The sequence below is a fragment of the Galleria mellonella genome, unplaced genomic scaffold (genome assembly GCF_026898425.1).
Source record: "Galleria mellonella isolate WM207_F2 unplaced genomic scaffold, CSIRO_AGI_GalMel_v1 utg35, whole genome shotgun sequence".
Taxonomy (NCBI): domain Eukaryota; kingdom Metazoa; phylum Arthropoda; class Insecta; order Lepidoptera; family Pyralidae; genus Galleria; species Galleria mellonella.
The window spans coordinates 6422398-6434694 of NW_026442082.1; the positions used below are offsets into that span (position 1 = coordinate 6422398).

A 12297-nucleotide genomic window follows, 5' to 3' on the forward strand; every position below is an offset into this window, starting at 1 on the left:
AATAATCACACAGCTCACCTGATGGTAAGTAATAACCGCCGCCCATGATCACCCACAACACCAACGGCATTGCAGTTGTGCTGCCGGGCTTTCAAAAAGGCAAATGCTCTTTTCATAAAGGCTATGTTATAGTATCGGTTCGGAAATACTGCTGCTGGAAGTTGATTCCAAAGAGTGGTTGTGCGTGGAAGAAAGTGTCTTGAAAAATGCACGGTGGAGGACCGCCACTCGTCCAGATGGTTGGGATAAAATTTTAGATTGTAGCGGGTTGTACGATAGTGAAAATTAGCAGCAGGTATCAATCCGAACAATTCCTCAGAGCACTCCCCATGATAAATTCGGTAGGAGATGCACTATATTCTTTTGTATAACGTGTACACAATTCTATCAATTTAAGAATTTGTATGAACTATCTGTTACGTGGATATCGCTACATTTAATGTTTTTTTTTATACCACACAAATGACAGACTCGAGTGTAAAATGTAGGTATGCTTATACATTTTACACTCGATAACGTACTGGCTTATCTATTCACGCTACACAAATATGTACTTTTTATTATAACATTGTGATTTGTTAATCTTTGTCGGGTGCCCACGATACAGGTTCGATAGTGTGGGGCCCATTGTATTTTGTAATTGTAACTTTGTGTTTTTGTCAAATAATAATAAATAAATAAATAAATATTTTTTTATCTAGCAAAAGAAAGACAACAATATATTTACTGTAACAATTTTTTTTAATGAAATAATTTTAACTATTTATTTACAGTTATATAAGTAGGTGTATATAACATACAATGGATTATCTATACCAGTGTTTCCCAACCTTTTTTGTGCCATACCCCACTTGAACATTTCTGAAATTTTTATAATTATGTATGGGAGATACATAATTTTTCCCGACAAACTTTACTTGACAACTCTAATCGCCTAGTTGATATTTTGGTAATAAATAAAATTGATACCTAATAAATATTTACAGTATTTTTTTAATTTACTTTTTCTGTTAAATTTGGCACCATATCTACTCATAGCATTGCATTTAAATGGCTCGGAGCAAGAGGGTTAAAATCGCTTCAAGTCCATTTTTTAATTCCCCCCCCCCCCTTAACTATCAAATTTCCCCCAGTGGGTCGTGGGCTCCACATTGGGAAACATCGATCTATATGTTAAACAAGTACTCAGACTTTTTAAACAAGCAATTTTAGCAATATTTTCTTCCTTAACCATTCTATATATATATATAGTACACACACACACACACACACTAACACTAACTCACTAACTATGCACAAAATCACTAACTGATTCTACAGAGTACATCGTACATCTTAACTGCCACTTCAGCGCCTGCAAATCCAATGTAACACGAATAGTGACTCGGGTGGACCTTGCCAGGAGTGACAGACAGCTGGTACCTCGCCCGTCCAACGTACAGTGTCTCTCCAGATGCAGTCCTACCGCCAGCGATTGCTCCAGGTGGTACGGAACCATTCGAGCCCGGCACCCATCTCAAGTTGTCCGGTTTGCTGCAGAGAACTTCTATGTTCTGAACTGGTACCTCTTTGCCGTCGTACATGATGGACGCCGCGTTGTGACGAACGGACAATTTGCCAGGAATCAAGTCTCCGTTGTGCCATGCACGGATTACCCACAGAGGACTCCCGTCCCATCCCTCGTGGCCACCAACTACAGCCCTTCCCGTGAGCATATTCGCCGTGGTCGCCGTCGATGGAATCCAATCGAAATCTCCAGAGGTTTCAACAACTTGCACGGGATCAGGTAACGCTGGGGTATTCGAGGAGTCTCCGTGGTATATATAGTTGGTTATGTAAGTGGGTTGGCTGGGTTGGCTGGGTTCCACTGGGTTTTGGGCGGGCATCATCGCAGTACCGGGAACATAGTAAGGGTACGATATGTGGATTTCGGGTGGCTGGGGATAAACAAGATGTGGTGGGTGTGGGTAGTGAGGGGGATGTTGAGGTGGTGGGTAAACTGGTGGGGGGTAGTAGGGTGGCGGCTGGGCCCCCGGTGGTGGCGGTGGAAACTGACTCATTGTTCACACGTTTCAACTTTGTGTATCTACTGAACGTATTGTTCTGTTTTCCAGTTTTATATTTCTATGATTACTGCTAATCTTATCTGTAAGGATTGATAAGCCGGTGATGTACTTGTATGAATCATTCCAACAATTCTGTCGTAACATTAGTTTTATTTGATAAAATTCAATTTTGCTTACTAAGTGTATATGGAATGTAATGTACCTGACAAAGTGATATTATTTATTTATTTCATCAACTAAGTGAGTTTTACAGTCTTCCAATACGCTCACCCAGAAAGCAATAGTATAATTAAATGGAATAATATTAATATGATTTAACAATAATAGAAATAACATTAGATTTTAAATCTCGGAACACAAACAGTCTGTGGTCATACGACGAAACTCCAGCAAGTTTTTTTTTTTTGATGGGTGAAAATGGTACGGTAGCCCCGCCCGCGCTAACGAGATACGCTGGCGGAGCACCAGTGAAGGGTGATAGATGAGAATGAAAACAGGCCAGTTAGCCCATCACGATGAATTCATCAGGAATTAACCATGATAGTTTCCAGGGGGAACCGCGAGGAGGTCGACGTGGTTGAGTATATTGCTAGCAATGGGATTCCCAGTCTCTATTACTAACAATCCCTTCCCCCCAACTCCAGCCAGTTGGAGGCAAACACGTCTAATTGTGGATACCGGCTCAAAACATCATTGAGCAGTTGCTATGCAAAAGAGAGGGGGCTTGTTTGACCAACTCTGTTCTTCTTAACGGAACATCAAATGAGATTTAATCTTGTGTGTCATTAATCTTGTTCATGTATCTATCTTACCTATAAGTTATCTATCTACCTCCACGCTGACTCCCCGGATGGTATTACTAGGTAAAATTCGCCGTTTACTAAATAATCGTTTTCGAAATGTTTTTTTTACGCAACTTAGAATGGCAAACAAGCTGACAGCCCATCTGATGAAAAGTGGTAACTGTCGCCTATAACCATGTACGTACAACCATGCAGTACCATGGACATAACAGAGTATACTGTTTCGCCCATGATACCCCCATGCGTTGCCATGCCTGAGGACTCAGGTGTTATTCCTATGTACCCTGTAAATTCACTGCCATTACCCAGGGTGGGTAATGGCAGTGAATTTACATCATTCAAACCGAAACACCGCCATGCAAACAACTGATTCACGGTAAAAACACAAATAGCACAGAGGTACCCAAGCAAATGACTTTTGTACAAAGTCTCCCTCTGTCTTCTACGTAGCTAAATTTCATGTCCAGAAAAATGAAAACACATGACTCAGATTAAATGATATTTTATTACTTTATGACAATATCGATGATTAATAGATTGACTAGCTGTTACCCGTGACTTTGCCTTAATCAATTAGGACGAATAATTAGGGTAAATAGTGTTAGAACTTTCTGATATTAATTTAGTCTATCTACCGACAAACATACATCTTACTTAAAGATTACGAAATCTTTATCAAAATCAGATATGTAACGTACGTGTAAGTAAGAATAATTGTTTTTCTGAAATCTCATCGCATTGTATCCCCAAAATATATCCCAATAAGATCTGTGTAAAAATTCTAAAATAACTACGTAAATACATACATACATACGTAAGTAAGTACTTTATATTATTCTCAATTTCGTGTATAATATAGTATATGTCATATATGTGTAAGTATATTTGTTATTTATATATATTTATTCGTTTATATATGTAATTTTAGTATGTATGTATATCAATAATTAGTAGTACCGCATTCGAGTATTCTGACACTTCCCTATGGTTGACTGGGAGAGAATGCTTTTAGCATTAAGTCCGCCATGTACACATATTTGTACTAATGAATAAATAAATAAATACGTATCTGTAACGCCTGTCTCCCTTTAGGGTAGGCAGAAACAATGGAACGACAAATGTTTCAGTTCCAACAAACCTCTTTCGCTTCAACTACGTAAGTATATCTAAAAATATTATAATAATATCTAGTTAGGTAACACACTCCCTTAAAAATTTGCTAATCATTTCAACTTCACCTTGTACATATAAATAAGTAAATAAATGCACTGGGGAGACACACGCACACTCGCACGCACGCACGCTCAATCACACGCACGCACGCACGCATGCACGCACGCAATCACGCACGCACGCATGCACGCATGAACACACGCATGCATGCATGCACGCACGCACGCTGGGAGGAAGAGATTAGTAAAGAGGACCAGGAACCCCATTGCTAACAATATACCCTATCAGCTTGCCCTCCACGCAGTCCCCCTGGAAACCATCGTGCTTATTTTCAGGTGAATTCTTCAGGATAGGTTAACTGACCTGCTTTCATCATCGCCTATAAATACCTCACTGGTACTCTGCCAGCGTATACCGTTAGCGCAGGTAGGGTTACCATTCCATTATAATATATTGCAAAAAAAAAATAATTAGCACTTTTTTTAAAGCTTAGATCTTTTTTTTTTTTTGGGAAAATTGGCACTCGAACTCTCCAATAGTAAAAATAAATAAAAAAAAGAAAACATATTGTAAAAATACTTTAATAAAAATAGATATCAAAACGTTCAATATACAATCTACATTAAAACAATAAATTACTTATTTGTAAAAAAAAATTTAACAGTTACGAACTTAAAAATAAGTACTTACAAAATTTAAAAAAAAAACTGTATTTGTACAAAATATACATACATTAATAAACCTTATACAATAAAAAACTATACAATATGTTAATAAACAATTGTGAAAAAAAAAATTATTTCGATATGTTCATATTGGCTTAAAAATAAATGCTTCCGGAGTGACAAACACTTTTAAACACATTACCCTCTACTACTTGGCCAATCAATGACTAATTATTTAATACGCATTGTAGCGACCTATTCCGCTAGGGGAAGGGATTGTTAGTAATGGGGAGATTAGTCCCCATTGCTTGCAATATACCCTATCTTTTTTTTAATGAATTATAATGGAATGGAATGGTAAATGGTAGCTTGCGCTAATGGTATACGCTGGCGGAGCACCAGTTAGAGATGATAGGCGAGAATGAAAACGCAGATCAGTTAGCCTATTGTGATGAACATCTGGAATTCAGCACGATGGTTACCAGGGGGAACCACGTGGACGTCGACCTGACAGGGTATATTACTAGCAATGTAACTGGTAATTCGCATTACCAGCAATCCCTTCCCCCCCCCCCCCCCCCTCAATGGGTATATTATACCAGGTCGACCTCGCTGCGACCCCGACGCGGTTTCCCCTGGAAACCATTGTGATTAATTTATCATTGAATTCGTCATGATGGGCTAACTGACCTGCTTCATCCTCACCTATCATCCCTCACTGGTGTCCCGCTAGTGTATACCGATAGCACAGGCGGGGTTACCACTCCATTAGTCATCCATTAAAAAAAGACCTATTCCGTTACCTCTTTTAAACAAGCTGACGGCCCACCTGATGGAAAATGATAACCGTCGCCTATAGATATGAGCAGTACCATGGACATAACAGAGTATGCTGTTTCGCCCATAATACCCCCATGCGTTGCCATTTCTGAGAACACAGATGTTATTTCTCTGTACCCTGTAAATTCACCGCCATATCCCACCGTTCAAACCGAAACACAGCCATGCAAACACAACTGCTTTACGGTTGAAATACGAATGGGACAGAGGTACCCAAGCAAACGACTTTTGTACAAAGTCTCCCTCTGGTGAGGTCTGGTGATTACTTGTTTCTTTCTGTCCTTCAACTACGAGACTCATCAGAATCTTTCTTCAAGCGTAGTTAGTGGCTAAGTAAAAAGATTTCCATTTTTTTTTATACCACAAAGGTGACACAAGCATACAGTCCATCTGATGGTAAACGGTCACTGTAGTCTATGGACGCCTGCTATATTAGGGGCTATAATAGCTAAAGAAACCTTAGCATACCCTTTTTGAAGAACCCCATACTGAAGTCTCTAGGGAGATCTTAGGTAAGGAGCACATTCCATAGCCTAAGTGTTCGTAGAAGAAAATTTCTCTGAAACCGCACTGTACGAGACCATTTAGGTTCAAACTTGTGAGGATGAATTCCTGTCGATGGCGAGCGGTGCGATGATAAAAGGTGGCTGTAGGCATCGTTTCAAACGATACCTCGGAACACAGTCCGTTATACGAGCGTTGGAACACACAAATTTGTTACTAATTTCAATAGTGTTTCTGTAATAATTTCAACAAAATTTCATTATATTCTTATTGTCCCAGAAATATGGGGTTACCAGGGTGTTCGTGAAGTCTTTAAGTTTTGACTGCCATCACTTCCAAGAGATCGGTGAAGGTACAACGCGTGGTCACGTCAACACGACGGCTCGGAACACGCAGCGGTTGCCGTCCATCAGGGCTGGCCACACGAACGACTTGATCAGGTCCGAGCGTCGCTCGCGCCCATCGCCGAGGGTGAAACGAACATGCTTCTCGGGGTTCATCACCACTGGAATATCAACGACAATTGTATTATTTTCTCTATCATCATCACAACAATCCAACGTCTCAGTCACCATCATTATATCAGCCTTTAACTGTCCACTGCTGACCATAGACTTCCCCCCATAAAGGGGATATTGCTAGTAGCTATCAACGCTTGGCAGGCGAGTTAGCAACCGCAGTTTGGCTTTTGATGATATTTTAAGAGGGACGCTGCTGCCTGTCCTTCGAACATAGCTCCCTAAGTTGCCTCTTATGAAACCCACGGGAAAGGAAAGGGTGGTTTATTCTATGCCAGAACCACGCGGTTTAAATATAATGTAATATAATACCAAGTGACCTGATTAGCTAGCTAATACGAGTCATTATTTATGTAGATTATTTTTATAATACTTAGAATGGCATACAAGCTTACAGCCAACCTGATGAGAAATGGTGACCATTGTCTATGAACATGAACAGCAATATCTATATCACAGGATTATTTGTGATATCGTCGCCTGTAGACATGAATAGTATTATGGACTTAACAGAGTATACTATTTCGCCCATGATACTTCCCATGCGTTACCATTTTTTTTGTACAACTTAGAATGGCAAACAAGCTAACGGCCCACCTGATGGAAAGTGGTAACCGTCGCCTATAGATATGAGCAGTACCATGGACATAACAGAGTATACTGTTTCGCCCATGATACCCTCCATGCGTTGCCATTCCTGAGGACTCAGGTGTTATTCCTCTATACCCTGCAAATTCACGCCATATCTCATCCTACAAACCGAAACACAGCCATGCCAACACAACTGCTTCACGGTAGTAACACGAATGGGACAGAGGTACCGCAAGCAAACGACTATTAGACAAAGTCTTCCTCTGGTATATCCTTACTGTTATATCTCGCCCTTTTTTCTTTTCTAAAAGGGTGATACCAGTGCCTAAGTGGATGGATAGAAAGAAGAAAGGAGTGCAGCAGACCTGGCGTGAAGTCGGTGTCTATGCGCAGCGGCGGCGAGTGCAGGCTGACGGCCCACGCGGCGCGGCACGCGGCCGCCACCAGCGCGTGCAGCGCGCCGCAGCCGCCCAGGCACGGGTACTCGCGCAGCGTGCTCAACACCTGCAGTCGAGGAAAAGGGATTTATATCTGATCTTATATTCGCATATGGGGTCAGCTAAACCGTTGCACGTCGACCCATCAGAATTTTTTATGCTTCCCCCTGCCTTATACCATCATTTCATAGATCCTATGTGTTATCTTAACGATATCCCGCGGTTTAAGATGTCTGTAGTATCCTGGCTCTGAATAAGCTATTTCCAGTAAACTTATCCGCAGACTTGCCAACAAATTGCAGTTGCACATCAAATATTTATTTCAAGGCACTTTCTCCCACGCACAACCACTCTTTGGAATCAACTTCCAGCAGCAGTATTTCCGAACCGATACGACAACATAACCTTCAAGAAAAGAGCATATTCCTTTTTAAAAGGCCGGCAGCACACCTGCAATGCCGTAGGTGTTGTGGGTGACCATGGGCGGCGGTAGTCACTTACCATCAGGTGAGCCGCATGCTCGTTTGCCCCCTGTGTTGTAAAAAAAAAAAAAAAAATATTCCATAGATTCCAATTTCTCACCGCACAATCTGCACAGTGTGTCCGAGGATGGACCCATCTTGTATGGTATAGGCCTTACTGGCAGTTAAGGCAGTCATTATTAAAGGGTTAAAAGGATTATTATTAATGGGGTCAGACCCCATTGCTGTATACTTTAACAGGTCGATATCCACGCGGTTCCACCTGGAAGCCACCGTGGTTAACTCTTGTAGAATTCGACCCGATGAAATAACTGGCCTGCTGTCTATCTCATTTATTACTCCTCCTTGCTACCACGCCAGCGTATACCGTTAACGCAAGCAGGATTACCGCTCCGTTATTATTCTTTAAAATGATAGATAGTATTGCCATTTTAAAGAATCAGTGTGAAAAGATGAATGTCTTAAGATTCTTGAGCCTTCTGGTTGTGACATCTTAACTTCGTAACAAGTGAACTAAATATTTTTATTTACAGGTCAAGTAATTCTAAAAAATCAAACTATTCTTAGCAACCAAGGTGATAGTCACCTTAGATAATCTAACAGTTCTAAGTCGGATATCGCCCACCCATGGTCCGGAGATCCTAAGTCGAATTTCAGTCCAAATTGCCTCTACATTTTTAAAATTTTCAACTTCATTTTTAAATCATTAATAAAAGATCTCTTTAATGGATATAATAAAGATGCCAAAATCCGATTGCAAAATATGTTTTTGACAGTTTACACACCCGAAACGTATGTGTGATCCTAAACCTCATTTCCTCGACAATTATATAACACAAATGAGGTGTATTCTTTATTTCATATTATCTGGATCGTATCGAAATAACTTGTTGACGATAAATATCTGGATGATATTCAGCAAGGGTAATTTCTGTCTAACTTCGATGAACTTTTGAAGTCTTCAAAAAATTTGATGTCCCAAGAAAGGATTTTATAAGATGATTTCTTCTACATTTTAGGGTAGTCGTCTATTGTGGACTCGAAGCTGAAAGGTCCATCGAAGTTGGACAGGCATCACATTTGCTGAAAATCTTCCACCTAATTACCCACTGACCTGATTGATAACGGTGCGCTCCGCTTCCCCGAGCGGGAAGCTGTGCGCCGTGTCTCGCAGCAGGCGCGTGGCGGCGGCCAGCAGGCGCGCCACGGCCGCGTCGCTGGCGGCCGAGTCGCCGTCGCCGGCGCCCAGCAGCGCCTTCACTTCGCTCAGTCGCCGGTCGCGCAGGCTGATTGCAGCGCGGAACGACAGCTGCGAGCAACAACAGACACATTTGGTTTCAACAAATGTAACAAAAGTCTGAGTGTAGCAAGAGTTTTGGACTGAATTTAGAAGAAGCTTAATAATCCTGTATTTTGATTTGCATTACGACCTTCGTTGGTGATGGGCATGTTTCTTTGCGTGAATGGATCCAAAAAATGATTCTTGGTCAGGCCAATTTAGAAAGTCAACTTATTTATTTATTTATTTATTTATGGAACACCAACAGCATATTGCATTATAACATATAGGTATAACAACATTAAATACAATACAATATTAATGCACATGCCTATTATAGGTATTCACAGCATTCACTTTAACGTAATTATACAGTGTAAGAAATTTAAGTAAATAACAAAAATAAACATGTAATCTAAGTTGTGAGCAAAATCAGAAAATAAGATTATGAGTAAATTAAATTAAAAAAAATATTAAAAAAAATATATATTATGACAATTAGAGTTAATGTTCATAAGATTGTTGTACAAAGTGCTTCAGCAATTTATTCCTGTAGGAATTCGAATTATCGTACACTATATCAATTTCAGGTAATTTGGCATTAATTTCATTGTATGACGCACTAATCCTGGCCAGAGGTTGATGCAGTCCTAGGTTTGTTCTGCAGCGCGGTAAGCTAAATGTTCTAGTTATAGGGTGTCGAGGATAATTTAGAGGTACCGTTAATTGGAGTGAACTCAGTAAATCTGCACAATGAATTTTATTATTGAGAATTTTATGAATAAACATTAAATCTGCAATCATACGACGCGTCTTAAGAGAGGTAATGTTAAAGAAGGACATTCTCAGACTATAAGGTCGCCTATGCGATATGTTACGGGTTATGTAAGCTAGGTGTCTAGTGAATGCTCGTTGGATATTTTCTATTCTTTGAGATGAAGAGCTGTAGACTGGATTCCAGGAAACAGAGGCAAACTCCAAACGACTACGTACTAAACTGTTATAAAGAATTAATCTAGTTTGCCTCAATTTAAAGCCTTTTAAAGAACGTTTAAGGAAACCAAGCATTTGTGCTGCCCGTGTGACAATATTATTTATGTGTACATTAAATTTAAGTTTGCTATCAAGCAATACTCCTAGATCTCGAACTTCACTAACAACTACCAGTTTTTCACCGTTTAAAGAATAACGTGATTCTATAGGTTTAATTTTACGAGAATTATACTTATTTGAATTAGCTCAAATCTGATTCCTCATATCACAGAATATCGTAGCCAATGATATAATTGTGTTGTACAGTACTTGTTATTATTTCCGCATTCATTCCTATTATAAGTATACTAAATTTAAATTGTAAACGGTAACTAACGGTTTTGCCTCAGTAACGCATACAAGATACTTCTATATTTATAATATTACTAAAATTTTACTCAAAAACTTACAGCAAGACCCTTGAAAAGGGATACGAAATATTTTTCAAGATCAATAAAACTGTAGGCTAGAGTCTAGCCGCTAGACAATTGTTAAAAAAATATACTAGCACTTACAACAACAATAGAGAAGACGATCTTGTATTTGAGGTGCGGGGTTTGCCGCAGTGGCTCCAACGCTGAGAGAGCCGGCAAGGCCTCGTCTGCAGCACGAGCCCACACCGCCGCGTACTGGGACACCAGCTTACTTCTGAAAATATAACCAGTACAATTTTATAAATCCACCTTATATATTTCATAATCTCTTCGTGTTACTTTACAGGCTCCAAATCTAGTAGAACCACAACAAAATCATTAATATCCTCTTAAAGGATAGTTCTGTTAGTCAAACTGAATATTTTAACATGTATTGAAAAATTACAAAAATTGAATTGAGCCTCACATACAACCACGTCCGGACGTGGACACAAAATAAGTACTATTTTGCTGTTTCTAGAACTTGTTTCTTCGAGAAGAACTTTTAATTTCACCAAATATGTACCTATAATATGTCCTACGAGTGTATAGGATATAGCACTTTTTATGTGTGCCAATGATTTCGATTTCACCAATTCACCAATCAAACAAATCAATGTTCAAAAAAGTGACGATACATACCTGTCAGGATGCTGATGAGAATCATCGCTATCCGAATGGTAGCCGTCACTGGCAGAGTCTGTCGGTGAACGGGGCGCAGTTGGAGTTTGTCCTACGCTATCACCCTCCGACATCTGAGTGAGGACTGCTGCACATCCTCGGGAGTAGCTCATCAGCACACCTGCGACTGGTCTGGAAACATAGGGGAATAATTCTTTTTGGTTATTATGTAATTTCAGAAGACGGAGACATTTAGTCTGTCAAAAAATGCTTGACAGACTTTTGAAATTTAAATTTAAATCATGTAGACTACCACGCACGGTTCATATCTATAGATAATAGTTATTATTACGATGCTAACAGATAGTTTGGATTTCCTGAGTTTGAGGCGGGATATTGCCTCTTTATCCATTTTCCATCGACTGTACAATAAGGAATATCCCAGGAAATGACATGACCTAACTCTGTCGTCAGCCTTTTACCATCGTACCTCTCGCCATAGAGCTAGAGTTCACCCTGATTTCTTGGGTGCATGGCATAGTACTACTTTCCATGCACCCCAATCTTTCCAGTCTTCAGTTTTCCCTTTACATGGTTTACTAACGTAGGCAATTTAAAATATCGACCCTACAAACATTTAAAAAGCCGACAACGCACAAGCAACGCCTCTCATGTTGCAGGTATTCATGAGCAACGGTAGTCACTTTCCATCAGATGGACCGTCTGCTCGTTTGCTTCCTTAACAGTAAAAAAATCCACCAGATGGACTCTAAACTTGGTTGGGTTTAAAAATTGCATTAAAATCTTTTTTATTAAAATAACTTCGAGCATCTTTAAGTCATTCCGAATTGGGCAGAGTCAGAGCAGAGCACA

General features: G+C 39.8%; 2 protein-coding genes across 2 annotated transcripts in view; both read right to left on the reverse strand.

Moving 5' to 3' along the window:
• Positions 1-720: 720 nt before the first annotated feature.
• Positions 721-2099, reverse strand: LOC128201118 (uncharacterized). The gene has a single exon (XM_052896883.1). The coding sequence runs from the start codon at positions 2058-2060 to the stop codon at positions 1305-1307; it is 756 nt and encodes a 251-aa protein (XP_052752843.1). The 5' UTR covers positions 2061-2099; the 3' UTR covers positions 721-1304.
• A 1449-nt stretch (positions 2100-3548) lies between these two features.
• Positions 3549-12297, reverse strand: part of LOC113518676 (uncharacterized) — a 58866-nt gene continuing 50117 nt past the window's right edge. Inside the window, exons 6-10 of the mRNA XM_031908393.2 lie at positions 11446-11616; positions 10906-11038; positions 9194-9388; positions 7526-7664; positions 3549-6556 (exon numbers count right to left, since the gene is read on the reverse strand). Coding sequence (XP_031764253.1) covers positions 6417-6556; positions 7526-7664; positions 9194-9388; positions 10906-11038; positions 11446-11616 — 778 coding nt within the window. The 3' untranslated portion in view covers positions 3549-6416. The remainder of the gene's footprint in view (positions 6557-7525; positions 7665-9193; positions 9389-10905; positions 11039-11445; positions 11617-12297) is intronic.

Bases quoted from the DNA above. Each gene is read 5' to 3' on its own strand.
- LOC128201118 (XM_052896883.1), bottom strand. From the start codon at position 2,060: ATGAGTCAGTTTCCACCGCCACCACCGGGGGCCCAGCCGCCACCCTAC.